Below are 25,006 nucleotides of genomic sequence, written 5' to 3' on the forward strand. Positions count from 1 at the left end.
TGATATGTCAGCATTATTATGTGCACCCCTGCTCCATGTGATATGCCAGCATTATTATGTGCACCCCTGCTCCATGTGATATGCCAGCATTATTATGTGCACCCCTGCTCCATGTGGTATGCCAGCATTATTATGTGCACCCCTGCTCCAGGTGATATGTCAGCATTATTATGTGCACCCCTGCTCCAGGTGATATGTCAGCATTATTATGTGCACCCCTGCTCCATGTGGTATATCAGCATTATTATGTGCACCCCTGCTCCAGGTGATATGTCAGCATTATTATGTGCACCCCTGCTCCAGGTGATATGTCAGCATTATTATGTGCACCCCTGCTCCATGTGGTATATCAGCATTATTATGTGCACCCCTGCTCCAGGTGGTATGTCAGCATTATTATGCGCACCCCTGCTCCATGTGATATGCCAGCATTATTATGTGCACCCCTGCTCCATGTGATATGTCAGCATTATTATGTGCACCCCTGCTCCAGGTGATATGTCACCATTATTATGTGCACCCCTGCTCCAGGTGATATGTCAGCATTATTATGTGCACCCCTGCTCCATGTGATATATCAGCATTATTATGTGCACCCCTGCTCCATGTGGTATGCCAGCATTATTATGTGCACCCCTGCTCCATGTGGTATATCAGCATTATTATGTGCACCCCTGCTCCAGGTGGTATGTCAGCATTATTATGTGCACCCCTGCTCCAGGTGGTATGCCAGCATTATTGTGTGCACCCCTGCTCCATGTGGTATGTCAGCATTATTATGTGCACCCCTGCTCCATGTGGTATGCCAGCATTATTATGTGCACCCCTGCTCCATGTGGTATGTCAGCATTATTATGTGCACCCCTGCTCCAGGTGATATGTCAGCATTATTATGTGCACCCCTGCTCCATGTGATATATCAGCATTATTATGTGCACCCCTGCTCCATGTGGTATGCCAGCATTATTATGTGCACCCCTGCTCCATGTGGTATATCAGCATTATTATGTGCACCCCTGCTCCAGGTGGTATGTCAGCATTATTATGTGCACCCCTGCTCCATGTGGTATGCCAGCATTATTATGTGCACCCCTGCTCCATGTGATATGTCAGCATTATTATGTGCACCCCTGCTCCAGGTGATATGTCAGCATTATTATGTGCACCCCTGCTCCAGGTGATATGTCAGCATTATTATGTGCACCCCTGCTCCATGTGATATATCAGCATTATTATGTGCACCCCTGCTCCATGTGGTATGCCAGCATTATTATGTGCACCCCTGCTCCATGTGGTATATCAGCATTATTATGTGCACCCCTGCTCCAGGTGGTATGTCAGCATTATTATGTGCACCCCTGCTCCAGGTGATATGTCAGCATTATTATGTGCACCCCTGCTCCAGGTGATATGTCAGCATTATTATGTGCACCCCTGCTCCAGGTGATATGTCAGCATTATTATGTGCACCCCTGCTCCATGTGATATATCAGCATTATTATGTGCACCCCTGCTCCATGTGGTATGCCAGCATTATTATGTGCACCCCTGCTCCATGTGGTATATCAGCATTATTATGTGCACCCCTGCTCCAGGTGGTATGTCAGCATTATTATGTGCACCCCTGCTCCAGGTGATATGTCAGCATTATTATTTGCACCCCTGCTCCATGTGGTATGTCAGCATTATTATGTGCACCCCTGCTCCATGTGGTATGCCAGCATTATTATGTGCACCCCTGCTCCATGTGGTATATCAGCATTATTATGTGCACCCCTGCTCCAGGTGGTATGTCAGCATTATTATGTGCACCCCTGCTCCAGGTGATATGTCAGCATTATTATGTGCACCCCTGCTCCATGTGGTATGTCAGCATTATTATGTGCACCCCTGCTCCATGTGGTATGCCAGCATTATTATGTGCACCCCTGCTCCATGTGGTATATCAGCATTATTATGTGCACCCCTGCTCCATGTGGTATGTCAGCATTATTATGTGCACCCCTGCTCCATGTGGTATGCCAGCATTATTATGTGCACCCCTGCTCCATGTGGTATATCAGCATTATTATGTGCACCCCTGCTCCAGGTGGTATGTCAGCATTATTATGTGCACCCCTGCTCCATGTGGTATGTCAGCATTATTATGTGCACCCCTGCTCCATGTGGTATGTCAGCATTATTATGTGCACCCCTGCTCCATGTGGTATGCCAGCATTATTATGTGCACCCCTGCTCCATGTGGTATATCAGCATTATTATGTGCACCCCTGCTCCATGTGGTATGCCAGCATTATTATGTGCACCCCTGCTCCATGTGGTATATCAGCATTATTATGTGCACCCCTGCTCCAGGTGGTATATCAGCATTATTATGTGCACCCCTGCTCCAGGTGGTATGTCAGCATTATTATGTGCACCCCTGCTCCAGGTGATATGTCAGCATTATTATGTGCACCCCTGCTCCATGTGGTATGTCAGCATTATTATGTGCACCCCTGCTCCATGTGGTATGTCAGCATTATTATGTGCACCCCTGCTCCATGTGGTATGCCAGCATTATTATGTGCACCCCTGCTCCATGTGGTATGTCAGCATTATTATGTGCACCCCTGCTCCAGGTGGTATGTCAGCATTATTATGTGCACCCCTGCTCCATGTGGTATGTCAGCATTATTATGTGCACCCCTGCTCCATGTGGTATGTCAGCATTATTATGTGCACCCCTGCTCCATGTGGTATGTCAGCATTATTATGTGCACCCCTGCTCCATGTGGTATGCCAGCATTATTATGTGCACCCCTGCTCCATGTGGTATGCCAGCATTATTATGTGCACCCCTGCTCCATGTGGTATGTCAGCATTATTATGTGCACCCCTGCTCCAGGTGATATGTCAGCATTATTATGTGCACCCCTGCTCCATGTGATATGTCAGCATTATTATGTGCACCCCTGCTCCATGTGGTATGCCAGCATTATTATGTGCACCCCTGCTCCATGTGGTATATCAGCATTATTATGTGCACCCCTGCTCCAGGTGGTATGTCAGAATTATTATGTGCACCCCTGCTCCAGGTGATATGTCAGCATTATTATGTGCACCCCTGCTCCATGTGGTATGTCAGCATTATTATGTGCACCCCTGCTCCATGTGGTATGCCAGCATTATTATGTGCACCCCTGCTCCATGTGGTATATCAGCATTATTATGTGCACCCCTGCTCCAGGTGGTATGTCAGCATTATTATGTGCACCCCTGCTCCATGTGGTATATCAGCATTATTATGTGCACCCCTGCTCCAGGTGGTATGTCAGCATTATTATGCGCACCCCTGCTCCATGTGATATGCCAGCATTATTATGTGCACCCCTGCTCCATGTGATATGTCAGCATTATTATGTGCACCCCTGCTCCAGGTGATATGTCACCATTATTATGTGCACCCCTGCTCCAGGTGATATGTCAGCATTATTATGTGCACCCCTGCTCCATGTGATATATCAGCATTATTATGTGCACCCCTGCTCCATGTGGTATGCCAGCATTATTATGTGCACCCCTGCTCCATGTGGTATATCAGCATTATTATGTGCACCCCTGCTCCAGGTGGTATGTCAGCATTATTATGTGCACCCCTGCTCCAGGTGGTATGCCAGCATTATTGTGTGCACCCCTGCTCCATGTGGTATGTCAGCATTATTATGTGCACCCCTGCTCCATGTGGTATGCCAGCATTATTATGTGCACCCCTGCTCCATGTGGTATGTCAGCATTATTATGTGCACCCCTGCTCCAGGTGATATGTCAGCATTATTATGTGCACCCCTGCTCCATGTGATATATCAGCATTATTATGTGCACCCCTGCTCCATGTGGTATGCCAGCATTATTATGTGCACCCCTGCTCCATGTGGTATATCAGCATTATTATGTGCACCCCTGCTCCAGGTGGTATGTCAGCATTATTATGTGCACCCCTGCTCCATGTGGTATGCCAGCATTATTATGTGCACCCCTGCTCCATGTGATATGTCAGCATTATTATGTGCACCCCTGCTCCAGGTGATATGTCAGCATTATTATGTGCACCCCTGCTCCAGGTGATATGTCAGCATTATTATGTGCACCCCTGCTCCAGGTGATATGTCAGCATTATTATGTGCACCCCTGCTCCATGTGATATATCAGCATTATTATGTGCACCCCTGCTCCATGTGGTATGCCAGCATTATTATGTGCACCCCTGCTCCATGTGGTATATCAGCATTATTATGTGCACCCCTGCTCCAGGTGGTATGTCAGCATTATTATGTGCACCCCTGCTCCAGGTGATATGTCAGCATTATTATGTGCACCCCTGCTCCAGGTGATATGTCAGCATTATTATGTGCACCCCTGCTCCATGTGGTATGTCAGCATTATTATGTGCACCCCTGCTCCATGTGGTATGTCAGCATTATTATGTGCACCCCTGCTCCATGTGGTATGTCAGCATTATTATGTGCACCCCTGCTCCATGTGGTATGCCAGCATTATTATGTGCACCCCTGCTCCATGTGGTATGCCAGCATTATTATGTGCACCCCTGCTCCATGTGGTATGTCAGCATTATTATGTGCACCCCTGCTCCAGGTGATATGTCAGCATTATTATGTGCACCCCTGCTCCATGTGGTATGCCAGCATTATTATGTGCACCCCTGCTCCATGTGGTATATCAGCATTATTATGTGCACCCCTGCTCCAGGTGGTATGTCAGCATTATTATGTGCACCCCTGCTCCAGGTGATATGTCAGCATTATTATGTGCACCCCTGCTCCATGTGGTATGTCAGCATTATTATGTGCACCCCTGCTCCATGTGGTATGCCAGCATTATTATGTGCACCCCTGCTCCATGTGGTATATCAGCATTATTATGTGCACCCCTGCTCCAGGTGGTATGTCAGCATTATTATGTGCACCCCTGCTCCAGGTGATATGTCAGCATTATTATGTGCACCCCTGCTCCATGTGGTATGTCAGCATTATTATGTGCACCCCTGCTCCATGTGGTATGTCAGCATTATTATGTGCACCCCTGCTCCATGTGGTATGCCAGCATTATTATGTGCACCCCTGCTCCATGTGGTATATCAGCATTATTATGTGCACCCCTGCTCCATGTGGTATGCCAGCATTATTATGTGCACCCCTGCTCCATGTGGTATATCAGCATTATTATGTGCACCCCTGCTCCAGGTGATATGTCAGCATTATTATGTGCACCCCTGCTCCATGTGGTATGTCAGCATTATTATGTGCACCCCTGCTCCATGTGGTATGTCAGCATTATTATGTGCACCCCTGCTCCATGTGGTATGCCAGCATTATTATGTGCACCCCTGCTCCATGTGGTATATCAGCATTATTATGTGCACCCCTGCTCCAGGTGGTATGTCAGCATTATTATGTGCACCCCTGCTCCAGGTGATATGTCAGCATTATTATGTGCACCCCTGCTCCATGTGGTATGTCAGCATTATTATGTGCACCCCTGCTCCATGTGGTATGTCAGCATTATTATGTGCACCCCTGCTCCATGTGGTATGCCAGCATTATTATGTGCACCCCTGCTCCATGTGGTATATCAGCATTATTATGTGCACCCCTGCTCCAGGTGGTATGTCAGCATTATTATGTGCACCCCTGCTCCATGTGGTATGTCAGCATTATTATGTGCACCCCTGCTCCAGGTGATATGTCAGCATTATTATGTGCACCCCTGCTCCATGTGGTATGTCAGCATTATTATGTGCACCCCTGCTCCATGTGGTATGTCAGCATTATTATGTGCACCCCTGCTCCAGGTGGTATGTCAGCATTATTATGTGCACCCCTGCTCCAGGTGATATGTCAGCATTATTATGTGCACCCCTGCTCCATGTGATATGTCAGCATTATTATGTGCACCCCTGCTCCAGGTGATATGTCAGCATTATTATGTGCACCCCTGCTCCTGTCACACTGCAGCACAGTGTGAGCCTGCCACTTGTGTGCTGCCCCTCTGCACAGGGGGAGCTGGGGGTATGATGCTGCATGAGAGCTCCGTGCAGCCAGTGGGTGCAGCCTGCGCTGGCTGTGGGTGGGGGCACAGTGTTTGCCTATAAGGAGCTGTCCTCCATCTCTGGTGCTGATTCTCCTCCTGCCCAGCGCTCTGCACGTGTGAGCAGCAGCTCTCGCCGCCCGTGGATGTGTGCCCCCTCCAGGAGTCTGTGCCCGGGATGCTGGATGATGCTGAGGCACAAGGCTCGGTCTGAGCAGTCCCAGCGCAGCGGTCTGGGGACCCCACTGTCCACAAGCCAATAGCCATGGGTTCGGATGTAAAAGTGTTCTGGGCGCTGCTGTGCCTGCTGCCCCCTCTGTGCCAGCCGGGGTCAACAGCTGCGAACTGTGAGTACAGCGGGGTCTTGTGTGTGAACGGGGGTCTGCGGGAATATCCTGCTGGGATGCTCATGTGGCGAGCACATACTGTGGGGGAGTACACAACCATCTACAGCCCCATAAGGAAACATGATGGTTCTCCATGTAGCCAAGTTGACGATTGTATATATCTGTGGCCCCTGGTCTCAGCATTGCTGTACAGTGTGTATATCTGTGGCCCCTGGTCTCAGCATTGCTGTACAGTGTGTATATCTGTGGCCCCTGGTCTCAGCATTGCTGTACAGTGTATATATCTGTGGCCCCTAATCTCAGCATTGCTGTACAGTGTGTATATCTGTGGCCCCTAGTCTCAGCATTGCTGTACAGTGTGTATATCTGTGGCCCCTGGTCTCAGCATTGCTGTACAGTGTGTATATCTGTGGCCCCTAGTCTCAGCATCGCTGTACAGTGTATATATCTGTGGCCCCTGGTCTCAGCATTGCTGTACAGTGTATATATCTGTGGCCCCTAGTCTCAGCATTGCTGTACAGTGTGTATATCTGTGGCCCCTAGTCTCAGCATCGCTGTACAGTGTATATGTCTGTGGCCCCTGGTCTCAGCATCGCTGTACAGTGTATATATCTGTGGCCCCTGGTCTCAGCATTGCTGTACAGTGTGTATATATCTGTGGCCCCTAGTCTCAGCATTGCTGTACAGTGTGTATATATCTGTGGCCCCTGGTCTCAGCATTGCTGTACAGTGTATATATCTGTGGCCCCTGGTCTCAGCATTGCTGTACAGTGTGTATATATCTGTGGCCCCTAGTCTCAGCATCGCTGTACAGTGTGTATATATCTGTGGCCCCTAGTCTCAGCATCGCTGTACAGTGTATATATCTGTGGCCCCTGGTCTCAGCATTGCTGTACAGTGTATATATCTGTGGCCCCTGGTCTCAGCATTGCTGTACAGTGTGTATATATCTGTGGCCCCTAGTTTCAGCATCGCTGTACAGTGTGTATATATCTGTGGCCCCTAGTCTCAGCATTGCTGTACAGTGTATATATCTGTGGCCCCTGGTCTCAGCATTGCTGTACAGTGTATATATCTGTGGCCCCTGGTCTCAGCATCGCTGTACAGTGTGTATATATCTGTGGCCCCTAGTCTCAGCATTGCTGTACAGTGTATATATCTGTGGCCCCTAGTCTCAGCATCGCTGTACAGTGTGTATATATCTGTGGCCCCTAGTCTCAGCATCGCTGTACAGTGTATATATCTGTGGCCCCTGGTCTCAGCATTGCTGTACAGTGTATATATCTGTGGCCCCTGGTCTCAGCATTGCTGTACAGTGTATATATCTGTGGCCCCTGGTCTCAGCATTGCTGTACAGTGTGTATATATCTGTGGCTCCTAGTCTCAGCATCGCTGTACAGTGTGTAAATATCTGTGGCCCCTAGTCTCAGCATTGCTGTACAGTGTGTATATCTGTGGCCCCTAGTCTCAGCATCGCTGTACAGTGTGTATATATCTGTGGCCCCTAATCTCAGCATTGCTGTACAGTGTGTATATATCTGTGGCCCCTAATCTCAGCATTGCTGTACAGTGTGTATATCTGTGGCCCCTAGTCTCAGCATCGCTGTACAGTGTGTATATATCTGTGGCTCCTAGTCTCAGCATTGCTGTACAGTGTGTATATCTGTGGCCCCTAGTCTCAGCATTGCTGTACAGTGTGTATATCTGTGGCCCCTAGTCTCAGCATTGCTGTACAGTGTATATATCTGTGGCCCCTAGTCTCAGCATTGCTGTACAGTGTGTATATCTGTGGCCCCTAGTCTCAGCATCGCTGTACAGTGTGTATATCTGTGGCCCCTGGTCTCAGCATTGCTGTACAGTGTGTATATCTGTGGCCCCTAGTCTCAGCATCGCTGTACAGTGTATATATCTGTGGCCCCTAGTCTCAGCATTGCTGTACAGTGTATATATCTGTGGCCCCTGGTCTCAGCATTGCTGTACAGTGCGTATATATCTGTGGCCCCTGGTCTCAGCATTGCTGTACAGTGTGTATATATCTGTGGCCCCTGGTCTCAGCATTGCTGTACAGTGTGTATATATCTGTGGCCCCTAGTCTCAGCATTGCTGCACAGTGTGTATATATCTGTGGCCCCTAGTCTCAACATTGCTATGCAATGTGTGTATATATCTGTGGCCCCTAGTCTCAGCATTGCTGTACAGTGTATATATCTGTGGCCCCTAGTCTCAGCATTGCTGTACAGTGTGTATATATCTGTGGCCCCTGGTCTCAGCATTGCTGTACAGTGTGTATATATCTGTGGCCCCTAGTCTCAGCATTGCTGTACAGTGTGTATATATCTGTGGCCCCTATTCTCAGCATTGCTGTACAGTGTATATATCTGTGGCCCCTAATCTCAGCATTGCTGTACAGTGTGTATATCTGTGGCCCCTAGTCTCAGCATTGCTGTACAGTGTGTATATATCTGTGGCCCCTATTCTCAGCATTGCTGTACAGTGTATATATCTGTGGCCCCTAATCTCAGCATTGCTGTACAGTGTATATATCTGTGGCCCCTAATCTCAGCATTTCGGTACTGTGTATATATCTGTGGCCCCTAGTCTCAGAATTGCTGTACAGTGTGTATATATCTGTGCCCCTAGTCTCAGCATTGCTATACAGTGTGTGTAAATATCTGTGGCCCCTAATCTCAGCATTGCTGTACAGTGTGCCTATATATGTGGCCCGTAATCTCAGTATTGCTGTACAGTGTGTTCCTATATCTGTGGCCCCTAGTCTCAGCATTGCTGTACAGTGTGTATATATCTGTGGCCCCTAGTCTCAGCATTGCTGTACAGTGTATATATCTGTGGCCCCTAATCTCAGCATTGCTGTACAGTGTGTATATCTGTGGCCCCTAGTCTCAGCATCGCTGTACAGTGTGTGTATATATCTGTGGCCCCTAATCTCAGCATTTCGGTACTGTGTATATATCTGTGGCCCCTAGTCTCAGAATTGCTGTAGAGTGTGTATATATCTGTGCCCCTAGTCTCAGCATTGCTATACAGTGTGTGTAAATATCTGTGGCCCCTAATCTCAGCATTGCTGTACAGTGTGCCTATATATGTGGCCCGTAATCTCAGTATTGCTGTACAGTGTGTTCCTATATCTGTGGCCCCTAGTCTCAGCATTGCTGTAGAGTGTGTATATATCTGTGGCCCCTGGTCTATGTTACTGTATACCCACCTGTATCTCAGCCCTGACCATAGCGTTGACCCATCGTCCATTTGCCATCTCTTGCAGTCAGAGTCCAGAGAGTTTGTCATTCCAACAGTTATAAAGGAAATCTGTCCTCAGGTTTTTTCTGTCACATCTAACAGCACCGTGATGTAGGGGCTGAGACCCTGATTCCAGCGATGCATCACTTAGTTTACTGGGTCTAGCAGTTGTGATGCAGAGTTTTAGGTATAGCATAGAGCAGAGCTCAGAAAGCTAAGCCTGCGCCCACTACAGCCTTCTGTGTGCATAGTCTACTGACAGTGCGCTGCTCATCAGTGCTGTGTGCTTGGTTGCACTAGGAGGCACGGGGCAGCTAGTCCGGAGGTAATAAAAACACCTGCTGATAAAACCCTTATAGTATTGAAACAACAGCATGCAGCCCAATAAGTGACACATCACTGAAATCAGGGTCTCAGCCCCTACCCCATGCTGAAAGCACTGGAGAAGCAACGTTCTTTATTTTCCTAATCCCGGGCCTGCAACAAAGTAGTAAGATCGTAATGGTAAGATATCACTGTATGGGTCACATAATCAATGTATGTAAGGTGCTGCGGACTACGGTGGTGCTATATAACCTAGAACAGTAAATAAATAAAACCATGGAGGCTTCACAGCTATAGGGAGACATCGGCGCCAAACTTCAGCGTACAGATGCTCCAGTGGGTGTAATGACTGAGCCGACTCCCGGGATGCAGCGCTGGGAAATGGGACAAGTTGTGAGCATTTTGCTCTGCACATCTGGGATATTGTCCCCCCCCCCATGGTTTTGTACTGCGGACTGAGCACTAGAGGGCAGCGCTGCTCTCTTTACTAGATCATCTAAAATTCAGCAAACCGCAAGCAGAGATGACACATTGGATAAAGGATCCACAGCAGAGGAGGAAACGAGAGAAGTTCTTTATTTTCAGTCACATCCAGCGGAGGATAAATCAGTGTAAAGAGATGCAGTGGGCGATAAATTATTACAGGGGTCGTAATCAGTTGAAGCTGTGCCCATGGGGGTCATGAAATAATAAATACACACTTGCCTACCAGGTCCAATTCTCTCATCTGTACTTCTACCAGTGTCTGCCATAAATCTTATTACTTTTCCTTCTGGGAGCGAGCATCAAATGACCGCTGCTACCAGTCAGTGGCCATTGATTAGCTGCAGAGGTCACATTCTGCATATTCCTGTGAATCATAACAATAAATTTGGTAGTGAACCCTGTGCCACTGACATAGTCCACCCCCACTGCCCACTGTATATCCTACAGGATTTATACTATATACAGAGTAGGGGACTAGATACGGACTGTATATGGTCTAGAGGACTAGACACGGACTATATACGATCTAGAGGACTAGATACAGACTGTATACGGTCTAGAGGACTAGACATGGACTATATCCAGTCTAGAGGACTAGACATGGACTATATCCAGTCTAGAGGACTAGACATGGACTATATCCAGTCTAGAGGACTAGACATGGACTATATACAATCTAGAGGACTAGACTCAAACTATATACGGTCTAGAGGACTAGACACGGAATATATACGATCTAGAGGACTAGACGCAAACTATATATGGTCTAGAGGACTAGATACAGACTGTATACGGTCTAGAGGATTAGACACAGACTATATATGGTCTAGATGACTAGCCACAGACTATATATCATCTAAAGAACTAGACACAGACTGTATATGGACTAGTGGACTAGACACGGACTATATATCATCTAAAGGACTAGACACGGACTGTATATGGTCTAGAGGACTAGACATGGACTATATACGGTCTAGAGGACTAGACACAGACTGTATATGGTCTAGTGGACTAGACACGGACTATATATCATCTAAAGGACTAGACACGGACTATATACGGTCTAGAGGACTAGACACGGACTATATACGGTCTAGAGGACTAGACACAAAGTATTTACAATCTAGAGGACTAGACACAGAATATATACAATCTAGAGGACTTGACATGGACTATATACGGTCTAGAGGACTAGACACGGACTATATACAATCTAGAGGACTAGACGCAAACTATATATGGTCTAGAGGACTAGATACAGACTGTATACGGTCTAGAGGATTAGACACAGACTATATACGGTCTAGATGACTAGCCACAGACTATATATCATCTAAAGGACTAGACACAGACTGTATATGGACTAGTGGACTAGACACGGACTATATATCATCCAAAGGACTAGACACGGACTGTATATGGTCTAGAGGACTAGACACGGACTATATACTATCTAGAGGACTAGGCACAGACTGTATATGGTCTAGAGGAGTAGACATGGACTATATACGGTCTAGAGGACTAGACACGGACTATATACGGTCTAGAGGACTAGACACGAAGTATTTACAATCTAGAGGACTAGACACGGAATATATACAATCTAGAGGACTTGACATGAACTATATACGGTCTAGAGGACTAGACACGGACTATATACGATCTAGAGGACTAGACGCAAACTATATATGGTCTACAGGACTAGCCACAGACTATATATCATCTAAAGGACTAGACATGGACTGTATATGGTCTAGAGAACTAGACACAGACTATATATCATCTAAAGGACTTGACACGGACTGTATATGGTCTAGAGGACTAGACATGGACTATATACTATCTAGAGGACTAGACACAGACTGTATATGGTCTAGAGAACTAGACACAGACTATATATCATCTAAAGGACTAGACATGGACTGTATATGGTCTAGAGGACTAGACACGGACTATATACTATCTAGAGGACTAGACACAGACTGTATATGGTCTAGAGGAGTAGACATGGACTATATACGGTCTAGAGGACTAGACACAGACTATATATGGTCTAGAGGACTAGACACGAACTATTTACAATCTAGAGGACTAGACACGAACTATTTACAATCTAGAGGACTAGACACGGAATATATACGATCTAGAGGACTAGACGCAAACTATATATGGTCTAGAGGACTAGACACGGACTGTATACGGTCTAGAGGAATAGACACGGACTATATACGATCTAGAGGACTAGACACAGACTATATACGATCTAGAGGACTAGACACAGACTATATATCATCTAAAGGACTAGACATGGACTGTATATGGTCTAGAGAACTAGACACAGACTATATATCATCTAAAGGACTAGACACGGACTGTATATGGTCTAGAGGACTAGACACGGACTATATACTATCTAGAGGACTAGACACAGACTGTATATGGTCTAGAGGAGTAGACACGGACTATATATGGTCTAGAGGACTAGACACAGACTGTATATGGTCTAAAGGACTAGACACGGACTGTATATGGTCTAGAGGACTAGACACAGACTGTATATGGTCTGGAGGAGTAGACACAGACTATATATCATCTAAAGGACTAGACATGGACTGTATATGGTCTAGAGAACTAGACAAGGACTATATACTATCTAGAGGACTAGACACAGACTGTATATGGTCTAGAGGAGTAGACACGGACTATATATGGTCTAAAGGACTAGACACGGACTGTATATGGTTTAGAGAACTAGACACGAACTATATACTATCTAGAGGACTAGGCACAGACTGTATATGGTCTAGAGGAGTAGACACGGACTATATATGGTCTAGAGGAGTAGACACGGACTATATATGGTCTAGAGGACTAGACACAGACTGTATATGGTCTAGAGGAGTAGACACGGACTATATATGGTCTAGAGGACTAGACACAGACTGTATATGGTCTAGAGGACTAGACACAGACTGTATATGGTCTAGAGGAGTAGACACGAGCTATATATGGTCTAGAGGACTAGACACAGACTGTATATGGTCTAGAGGACTAGACACAGACTGTATATGGTCTAGAGGAGTAGACACAGACTGTATATGGTCTAGAGGACTAGACACAGACTGTATATGGTCTAGAGGAGTAGACACGAGCTATATATGGTCTAGAGGACTAGACACAGACTGTATATGGTCTAAAGGACTAGACACGGACTGTATATGGTCTAGAGGAGTAGACACAGCCTATATACAGTCTGAAGGAGACTATACAACAGATGCAGCACAGCTGAGCTGTAATGTGCCCCTGCACTCTTTATATCTGTAAGGTTGGGACTCCTACCAATCACAATCTCATGGGCAATTCTTGCAATTAAATGATGGAAAAACAACTTTAAAAAAGCGAGATGTGAGCCCAATGATGTCACAGTCAAATCAGAGCACAGAAATTATAGTTAAATAGGAAGTTCACTTTTGAGCACATTTTTATTTTCTTAACTTCATGAATTTAGGGCTAAAGCTTATTTTTGCAATTGTGTGTCATAAAAAATGTTGCACCTTTTGTCTTCTACAAACTCTATGTTTCTCTGCAGTTATGATGTGGTCTTTGGTCATAAATCAGCGTAGATCAGGTCAGATAAAGACCAATATAAAGTTATAAACTCTCCCAGCAGACTGTCAGATTCTCAGCCGAGTCATTCTGCAGCCAGCAATAGACAGTGCAATCCAGTGCCAATAGCAGGTAAACAGATATACACATATTGCTCCCTAAGTATGGTAATCTTCTGTAAGTGCAGATCTATAGAAAACTTTATATAATGTGCTGAGATCTGACCATGAGCTGTGTATATGTAAGCCGTTCTCTCTCTCTCATCCCTAAACGCGGACAATTCCTTTAAGTGCAGCTCTATGTAAAACGTCATAAAATGTGCTGAGATCTCCCCATAAGTTGTATCCCCCATTCAAAGAGTATCTGCATATCTACAGATCAGAGTGCAATAAAGAATCTGGACTTTATTATTATTTATTATTATTAATATTATGTATTCAATGGCAGTTTTATTTTATAGTATACACAATGCTTCTATACTTTGATTGCTGACTCTATTAGCATAAGATGATCCAGATATTCTAGACTAATAGACATATGAAACTTGATATATGCAAATTTGAAGGTTATCAGCGTATATTTAAGAAATTTGTTCCTAATATTCTTCATTATTCATTCATTTCCTATATATTCTAAATTCATATCTCATTCTATAGCACCGCACAGTTGTGCATGATCCTGCTGTCTGTACTAGCAAGGATTATATATATATATATATATATATATATATATATATATATATATATGTGTATATATATATATATATATATATGTATATGTATGTATATATATATGTATATGTATGTATATATATATGTATATGTATGTATATATATATATATATATATATATATATATATATATATATATATATATATATAATCAGTATGTATACTGTGTATATGTATCCCTGCAGACACACTGCCCCCTAGTGGTTGAAGAATCTCCTTTCGTGTATATCGGAGAATGGAAGATGGGAGTTCTGCACTAAATAGATGGAGCAGCAGTTCCTCATGATACGTATTAGGAATCCTGACATCCATTGCAATGAAATGCTCAGCACTACTACATCTATGCAAAAGAAAATGAAGCCTTCCTTCAGAGCCAATGTCTGGGATGGCGGGTGCAAAACCTGTAAAGCTTTGTTCAGACATCTCTTTTTTTTTTCCTATAGTAAGGAAAAATAATGGACTGCTTTCCATCAGATTGCTGAATCAGATTTTCATCAGTATTTGATTATTTTTTTCTCAAGCTTCTCCTAGCTAACAGTAAAAAATAGACTAGGATGCCATCAGGGAGCTGTCTTAGTTCAAATACCCATGGCATAGACTTATATCAAACTGTGACAAATGACCATCCCCATGGACTATAATGGGTTTGTGTTCTAACTGTGAAAAACTCGGATAAAACATGGACGTTACACACGGATGTGTGAATGAGGCTTTAAAAGTAGTTGTTATTTCATAAGTTAATAATACAGCTGAATATAAGAAACTTTGTAATATATCCTATCAGAGAAATCTGCTTCTTTCTCCTGCAGGACTGATCGTTCACTCTCAATTCTGGGGTAATATATGAATTTGCTGAAATCAGACTTTCCCATAACTAAGATAGGATGTTTCAGTTGGTGCCTTTAAAGTTCTATGGAGAGGGAGGAGCTAGCGGAAGACAGACATTCTGCTGTAAGTTCTCCCGAAAAGACAGTTAGAGTTCTGATGAAACTGTCTTCCTGTGCCCACCGTTATTGGAAGTTTAGTCGCTTTCTGCATTCTGCTGTAGTATTGTGTGAAGCCCTGGGCTTTCTCATAGAATGAATGAGCAGGCTGGTTCCAGTCTATGGACTCGGAGAAGGTAACATGTGTGATTGGATGAGAAATACAGTGTGGGGATGGCATGGTACCAGGCAGATAGTATCGTTCATCCATTTGAGGTTGGCAGCAAAACAACTTGTTCCCTGTAATTTTCCATGTTTCACTTGAGTTCTCTGTGGCCTTATAGCCACTATAAAAGCCCAAGCAGGAAATGCTGCTGCTATATTGTGTGGCATGTGGATAAGAGAGGACATCAAAACTTAGAAGGTGAAAGCGCGCAAAATACAGGTAGATAATGTGTGAGGAGAAGAGAATTGATAGATATAATTTACAAAAATTAATAGTGAGAGACAGAGGAATCGCTGACATTTTGTTAAGGAGAAAGCTGCTGCTCTCTTTGCTGCAATTCACAATCACACTGCATCTATCAGTGGCTGTGACATAATCTGTTCTATGTCCAAGGGAAGTAAAAGTTTTGCTTTTCATATAGTTGTTTGCACCTGTACTAACAAAGTTGCATTCTGTAGCGCTATAGCATGTAAAGATGAAATATATGAAATTTGATTTGCATTATTGCTCTATATAATAGGAATAAATGGAAATATTTAGCACATAATTTGGCCAGTTCATGCATGCCCAGCAGCCAACGACAAGGAGATCTCATTGTGCTGGGGACCTATCCTTTGTTAGGCTGAAGCCTACAATATATGGATAGATATGCTATAATTAAAACCGCCACAAGCTGATGGGCGGAATGCTCGGTCAGAGAGCCCATGTATACAAATATCAAAAGACTGACCGTCACTTCCATGCAGAAAACTAGTGTGTACAGGTGCAAACTAAGAGTATATATAGCCAACAAATAAAGTACCGTATATACTCGAGTATAAGCTGAGATTTTCAGCCCATTTTTTGGGGCTGAAAGTCCCCCTCTCGGCTTATACTCGAGTCATACCCAGGGGTCAGCAGGGGAAGGGAGTCTAATAATACTCACCTGCTCCAGGCGCGGTTTCTGCAGATCCCTGGTTGTCCCGGCGCCGCAGCTTCTTCCTGTAGTGAGCGGTCACATGGTACCGCTCATTACAGTAATGAATATGGACCTCACTCCCATAGGGGTGGAGCCACATATTCATAACTAATGAGCGGTAACGGTGACCGCTCAGTACAGGAAGAAGCTGCGGCACCAGAGAACCAAGCACTGCGCCAGGAGTAGGTGAATATAACGGAGAGGGGGAGCGCTGCGCGATATTCACCTCTCCTCGTTCCGGCGCCGCTCCATCTTCAGCGTCTTCTGCAGTGACGCTCAGGTCAGAGGGCGTGGAGACGTGGTTAGTTCACGCCCTCTGCCTGAACGTCCGTGCAGAAGACTCTAAAGACGGAGCGAGGATCGGTGAGTATTGCAAGTGCCGGGGGCCTGAGTGACGAGAGGTGAGTATGTGATTTTTTTTTTAAATTTTTTTATCGCAGCAACAGCATAAGGGGCAAATATCTGTATGGAGCATCTTATGGGGCCATATTTAACGTTTGTGCAGCATTGTATGGGGCAACTATCTTTATGGAGCATCTTATGGGGCCATTATCAACGTTCGTGCAGCATTGTATGGGGCAAATGTCTGTATGGAGCATCTTATGGGGCCATAATTAACGTTTGTGGAGCATTACGGTAAATGGGGCAAGTGTCTGTACGGAGCATCTTATGGGGCGATAATCAACATTTGTGCAGCATTATATTGGGCAAATGTCTCTATGGAGCATATTATGGGGCGATAATCAACATTTGTGCAGCATTATATTGGGCAAATGTCTCTATGAAGCATCTTATGGGGTCATAATCAACATTTGTTCAGCATTATATGGGGGGTCGGCTTATACTCGAGTATATACGGTAGCACTCTGTAGCGCTATAGTATGAAAACATGAAATATCTGAAATTTGAATTGCACTAATGCTCTAGAATAAAAGGGAAAAAAAATTGAGATACTTAGCACAGAGATACTTAGTTGTTTGCACCTGTGCACTGTTTGCGAGTGCCACGTATGTGTTGATGTCCCTTGGACATTAGTAAGGCTGGTTTGCAATAAAAAGAATGTCAGCAGATTTTTGCTATGTGATCTGAGTATAGCATGAGGTAGGGGTTAAAACACAGATTTCAAAGATATGTCACAGGACAGGCTGTGTGCTGTTGTTTTTTACACTGAAGGTTTTATCACCTGGTGATTATCATTGCCCTGACTATAACAGCTACAACAGCGCCTCTTTGCTAGTCCAACTAGCAGCTTACAGTTTATAGATAATGTACACAAAAAGCTGTGATGTAGGCGGGATTAGCTGTGGTGTGGGTTGGGTTAGCTGTGGTGTGGGCGGGGTTAGCTGTGGTGTGGGTGGGGTTAGCTTTCTCAGCTTTGCTGCGCTGCAGTGATAATTCTAAGAACTCTGATTATGTCAGAATCACTGCACCCAGTAAACGAAATAATACATCGTTGGATTCAGGGTCTCATTGCCTACATCAGGCTTTTCTCAGATGTGGTAGGAAAAAACTGCTGATGGATTTCATTTAAAAAAAAACTTTAAATGGCCAGAACCAAGTCCTGGGAGACCTCGGAGTGTCACACACTTAATTTGAGAACATTTGGTGACTTTGGAGCACATTCGAATGAAGCAAATTGATTTGGTTGAAATTGAATTTTTTCATCCGATTCGGATGAATCGAACCTGAAACAAATTTGGGGAAATGTACCCACCTCCAGCTTTAAGCAACGGTGGCCTCAATGAAATAGTGAAATGAGGCAAGTAGTAAAACCGTGCTCACGGCCGTTATTAGTAATCCTGAAATGTACTCACATCCAATAGAAATTCATGTTGCAATAAATATTTAACATTCTACTGCAAAAGTAAATTATTTCGTAAAGAAGAAATGTAAGATCAAGAGTTCCATATTGAAAATTCCATTTAAAGAGGACCTATCAACAGGCTAAAAGTGTTTTCGCTGTAATTTTATTCCCTCGATTCCCCTGAGTATTCCATTTTTTTTATTTTTTATATCCAGACATGTGGGCTTTTTTATTTAATGCTATTGTTTATGTTATTTACCTATGGGGCATAGGTCACAGGCTCCTCGGGGGCGTGTCTTAAGGCTGTTCTCCATTACTATTGAGCAACGTAAAAAGGCTCATATCTCTGGAACTATATGTCGGATTTTAATTCAGAAAAAAACGGAATTCTCGGGGGAGCAGCTAGAATAAAATAAGAGCAAAAACGTGCTACTTTTTACCGAATGTCGTGTTCTCTTTAATTGCCGTCTTGAGATATCTCTGAGCAGATGTGCTTTATTATTGGTCTCACTGGCTGCAGCTAATCACTCAATAACCCAGGAGACAATCTTTACAATGTAATACGTTAGATTATCATGTACCAGTGCTTTATCAGGACCGATCCTGGCTTGGATGTACTGAATACACAAGTGTAGATTGCAGATGGGAGGTTGATATCTCCTCCCGGTGACAGCGTAAAAGATTAAATGTCAGATGATATCTCTTAATATTGAGTCATCGCTCCGTTTCCGCTGCAGAATATTCCTTCTCACGTCTGGATTTCTAAAAATTGAAGGACACACACCTCTCAATAATACAAAAGAAGCTCGAGACTAAACCATGGCGCTGCCTTGTCAGCCTGTCCCCCTACGCAGGAGCTTTCATTGTAGAATAACTAGATTTTGTGTCTTCTAGCAGCAGCCAAGGTGCAGAAACTCATTCTTCTTGTACGAGAAGTGCAACCGCCATCACTTTCCAGGCAAGATTGTGTCAGGTTGATACAATTACTCTGAAGAAATCCTTGGTCTATCTTCACAGTTGTTAAATCCCAGAAGTAAGGAAGGTGAAGGTTTTATATACATTTTGAAGAGGATCTTTCATTGCTTTTTTTATGTATTTAAACTGAGCACATCCTCCACTGATTCTGGATCAGTTTTCCTTTTTTTCCTGTGCCCTCTGATCCTAAGTTATTCCCCCCCTGGGAATAATGTTGCAACTGTTCCCTTTAAGCAACTGAACGTATTCCACATGACTTCTTCTTTTAGTCTCTGACACTAACCAATGGAATACATGGCCACGCCCACAGAGAAGTTGCGTGGACACGCCCAATTGGTTGACGGTAAATCGTGCGACATTATTCCTAAGGGTCATAACTTTGGAACAAAGTTGCACAGAAGAAAAAGAAAAACTGTTCCAGAATCAGTGGAACAGTGGCAAATGGAGGATATACTCAGATTACATTTTTTAAAAAAATCCAGGTAAAGACATCTTTGAAGGGAATCTATTTACACACATTTTACTAAGATGAATTTCCTTTTCTTAAAGGGGAGGGGGTAAAACAAAACCAGTAAAACACCTTTTCCTGGGAGATCATGCAGCTAATTTTATAATATATTGCTTTCCACTGAGCTTTGTCCCTTTAGGGCCATTCAAGTACCATAGAAGCGGAAACTAGACTGAAAGTGGAACAGTCATTAGATTTTTCCAATATAAACTATATTTAATAATATATTTGACATGGGATGGGACTGATATGTACTGAAAATCCATATCAGATTCACTGCATAATTCTGATATTAAAATTAACATTATAGCATTGAAAAAGGATAATATAAAGCCAACCTTACTTGTATTTTGTAAGTAAGTACACCGCCCTCACCAGGACTCAGAGATCTATGTACTAATAATGCAGTTTATGTTTTGAAATCTGGCGATAGACCCCTTTTAATGCCTTGTGGTTGGAGATGCCATCACCAGAACTCATTTTAGTCCTTTAGATGTAAACAATGTTAGCTCTTATTGAGTGACAGCAAGCAAAGATCTTCCAAACCATGATAAATATTGATCTGTGTCAGTCACCGGTAAGCGTAGATAACCTCACATGCATATTTGTCTCATTATGTCATTGTCTCATTGATCATGGTAGGTCCAGACATGATTGTCTGACATTTACTGACAAAGGTCACAGATCATTATGAAGGCCAATTATCCTAGATGAATAATTATGAGGCTTTGACATGAAATGACTTTGCAGATTTGTGCCTGCTCTTGTACTTCATTATCTTCTGAGCTGCTCCTCGGGGACCTCTCATTAGAGAAGATACCAGAATCTTTTTCATTGGAAACATTATTATTACTCCAATTATTTCTGCTAGTGTTGTTCTTTAACTTGTCATTCAAATCACAGTTGCTGTTTATGACCCTATCACATAGACTGTCCATCGCCTACTCGCCCTCCACGACACGGTCCATCTTTGTTCTACCTGCTGTGCTGCATACATTCAGTCACTGTTGTGTCTCCATAATGTCATCACCTTCTATTTAGACTTTTTTGACCCATTTGGCTCAGGTATTCACAGTCTTAGTACCAGTGTACCTCTACAGACTGATAAACTCTGATCTGATTTATGAGCCTGACTTTGCACCCTTACAATACCCCTAAATACTCCTGATTCTTCACTGTTGTCCTAGTACAACCCTACATACCATGCCTTGGATTATCCCAAAATCCAAAGGCATGAGCACTTAATGCATTTTATGCTTAAGGTCTCCATACTCATTAGACTAAAGCTGGGTGAACGTGCCATTCTTGACCAGTTTGGCCGAAAAGTCTAAGGTGGCCATCCTCATTGTCCCTGCATTGATGATATCGGGATTAGGAGGGGGTCAGTAGGATCAGTCATGTCCAATATTGGTCTGCTGGTCTTTTTGTTTTCCAAGAGATAAACCTTCATAAGAGGAGTCTAGTAGTGACTCTTTCGTAGGGGACACAAGAGAGCTCGGCAGACCAGATAGCTGCCAACTGAACAATCAACCAAAGGTATATGGGAGGCTTTAATCCTACAAAGTGAAACTGCTCTTTCCAGTGGCTCTCACCTTCTCTTACTAAAACAAAAAGATCCTCTAAGACCTGGTTTCAAAATGTCCATGTAGGGTTCACAGAAATGGGTTGTTTTCAAAATGTCCCTCCAATGATCTGCTGATCCATGTAGGATCGGTTACTGATAACTGCAGAGGCAATTTAGGATCACGTAATATTATTATAGAATTACCTACCTGAGGACGTTGAATATAATATGTGGTCTACTGACTTGGGCAACTATATTAATTCCTGGCTCTGGCTATTAGAGGGGATTCCAAAGTAGGATCTCCCATTATGAGATGTCTCTATTCTCTAGTATTGCATATGAAAATGAATTATCTAGGTGAGATGACCCCTTTAGATTTTAAAGTTTAATTATACAAATAGTACAACCACCCATATTGATATCACCGGCAATGTGATCATGATACAAAAGTTATACCGTGTGCAGGGATGTGGATTTAAACAAGGATCATGGTCCTTCATGTTGCTGCTGGCTGATGGAACAAGCTGGCAGAAAACTCAAGTCAGAGGTATAAAAAAGATACAAAATTGCCAGCCAGAAGAAAACTCAGAAAACGGGTCAATGCCTGACACAAGAAGAATCACTGGAATTACAGCATAGCACAGAGGTGTGGACCAGATAAAGGAGTACTTATAACTGGCAGATAGAGATTCAAGAGTTTAAATAGAGGGAAGGCCACCCAGAGCTCATAGCAGGAGTCAATATTAAAAACGCTAGGAAATAACCTCCATGCTTTTTGCCTATTTGGTACCACATGTCGCTTAAGGACCTTTCATTAGTCTCATTGCCACATTATTGACAATGAGAACGAAGGTATCGCACCGCTTAAACAAGTTATTTCATCACCCATGAGGAGTGCATATGATACAGTGGACATCCCTTCTCTTTCATCAGTAGAGATGGGTGAAACGCCTATATTCCGGATGTACCAGTGTTTACGGCACCAGGAGACTTGTGTGCGGTTGGTGCTTAATGTGTCAAACAACATAAATTGTGTATCAATTTTGTATCGCGTTCTCCTACAGACCGACCACCCGGTGGCTAGTGAGTGATGCACTCATTCCTAGTCTTTGTCCATTTTCCGATACTTTTATAAAACATGAAGGTCATCCTGGAGCAGCTTCAAAGCTCGCGAATTGATAAGGATACTGCAAGCGTTTCTCAGCTGAAACATTTTACCACATATTTGACTATTGGATTTAGCAGTTTGCAGATCTATCCCCAGAGAATCTATGAAAGACAACGACTTTTCTTCATTTCATGCATGTTGCCCTCTCGCTGTCATCAGAGATCGCCACATCTCTGCGTCAGCATTTACCTTAAGTAATGAGTGTCTCTGTGGGACCGTGGGTACTTGGCATTTTTATTAATATGCAAATAGTGATGTCAAGGACACTGGCTTAAACAAATGAAATTCTGATGATACATCCAATACTTGTGTAATTTATCCAACGGCACAAAAGTTATCCCCTCGCCGCACCGCTGATATTAAGAGTGATACAACCTTTCTGAGCCCCCTGCTGTAGAAGAAGGAAGATCGTTACTTTACATGTTGTGATTTCTAAGATTAGAAGGTTTCTGTCGGTAGACGGAAGAAAGGAGCAGTTCTTCATTTCAACAAAAGACAAGGTTTAATTCACTGATAAACGACTGTTCTATGTCCCAAAGTGTCAGAGTTTAAAGTCGAATTACCATGCCAGGAATAAAGACCTATCTCACATGCAATGTTTTGCGATATCATGATTTTTATGTGGTCTAGGATGGGCGTGAATTTATTTGCACAAGCTTCATAATATATTTGTGACAATAATACATTAATTATTAAGACAGTAATTGTTCACATTGAAAGGATTCTGACTGCAGGTTTGTAGCTATGCAATCTGACAATTGATAATATAGGGTGTAGTAGATTAGCTCACTCGGCTGCACACGGAGGTAGTCACGGGAACACTGCGTCTTTAAGGTTGCATTTGGTTTATTGGCTACACCATAAACCAAGTTCTAAGCATCAGAAATAAACATGGCCCTCTGGGCAAAACAGCAAAACAAAACGGTAGCACAATGTGCAGTCCATGCATTAGCGGCGTGAGCCCACGCAGGGTTAGTAATGTCCTTTCACAAGCACCATGTGCACAAACACTATCCTGGAGTCTTCCTCTCCAGGTAGTCAACAACCCTGCGGCCTCTGGAAGGCAACTACTTAAGTCACACAGGTCCTGTCAGTACACAGTGGTGCCAACTCTACTGGTAGAGCTAAAGTGGATATTCTCCCACCCACTCTATGAATGTTCACTAAAACCAGCCCATGTATGCAAATTTAGCTTAGCCTCACAACACTTTAGAGTGCTGAAGGAAAATACTCTGGCTTTACATCACTGACGCCATTAACCCCTTCCCGACCTTTGACGCCACGTAGGCGTCATGAAAGTCGGTGCCAATCCGACCCATGACGCCTATGTGGCGTCATGGAAAGATCGCGTCCCTGCAGATCGGGTGAAAGGGTTATCTCCAATTTCACCCGATCTTCAGGGACAGGGGGAGTGGTAGTTTAGCCCAGGGGGGGTGTCTTCACCCCCTCGTGGCTACGATCGCTCTGATTGGCTGTTGAAAGTGAAACTGCCAATCAGAGCGATTTGTAATATTTCACCTATTATAACTGGTGAAATATTACAATCCAACCATGCTGCAATATCATCGGCCATGGCTGGAAACACTAATGTGCCCCCACCCCACCCCACCGATCGCCCCCCCCCCCAGCCCTCCGATCTGTCCAGTACACTGCTCCGGCTCCCCTCCATCCTGTGCTCCGCTCCCCCCGTGCTCTTGTCCGTTCCCCCGTGCTCAAATCACCCTCCCCGTGCTCCAATCACCCCCCTGCACTCCGATCCACCCCCCTCCGTGCTCCGTTACACCCCCCGTGCTCCGTTCCACCTCCCCGTGCTCCGTTCCACCCCCCCGTGCTCCGTTACACCCCTCCTGCGCTCCGATTCACCCCTCCATGCTCCGATCCCCCCCCCGTGCTCCCCCCCACCCCATCATACTTACCGATCCTGCCGGGGTCCGTCCGTCTTCTCCCCGGGCGCCGCCATCTTCCAAAATGGCGGGCGCATGCGCAGTGCACCCGCCGAATCTGCCGGCCGGCAGATTCGTTCCAAAGTGCATTTTGATCA

General features: G+C 44.3%; 1 protein-coding gene across 1 annotated transcript in view; it reads left to right on the forward strand.

Annotated features, from left to right (window-relative positions):
* Positions 1-6,176: 6,176 nt before the first annotated feature.
* Positions 6,177-25,006, forward strand: part of LOC138642083 (contactin-associated protein-like 5) — a 484,494-nt gene continuing 465,664 nt past the window's right edge. Inside the window, exon 1 of the mRNA XM_069730012.1 lies at positions 6,177-6,434. Within this exon, the coding sequence (XP_069586113.1) occupies positions 6,353-6,434 (82 nt within the window). The 5' untranslated portion in view covers positions 6,177-6,352. The remainder of the gene's footprint in view (positions 6,435-25,006) is intronic.

The sequence above is a fragment of the Ranitomeya imitator genome, chromosome 1 (genome assembly GCF_032444005.1).
Source record: "Ranitomeya imitator isolate aRanImi1 chromosome 1, aRanImi1.pri, whole genome shotgun sequence".
Classification (NCBI taxonomy): Eukaryota; Metazoa; Chordata; class Amphibia; order Anura; family Dendrobatidae; genus Ranitomeya; species Ranitomeya imitator.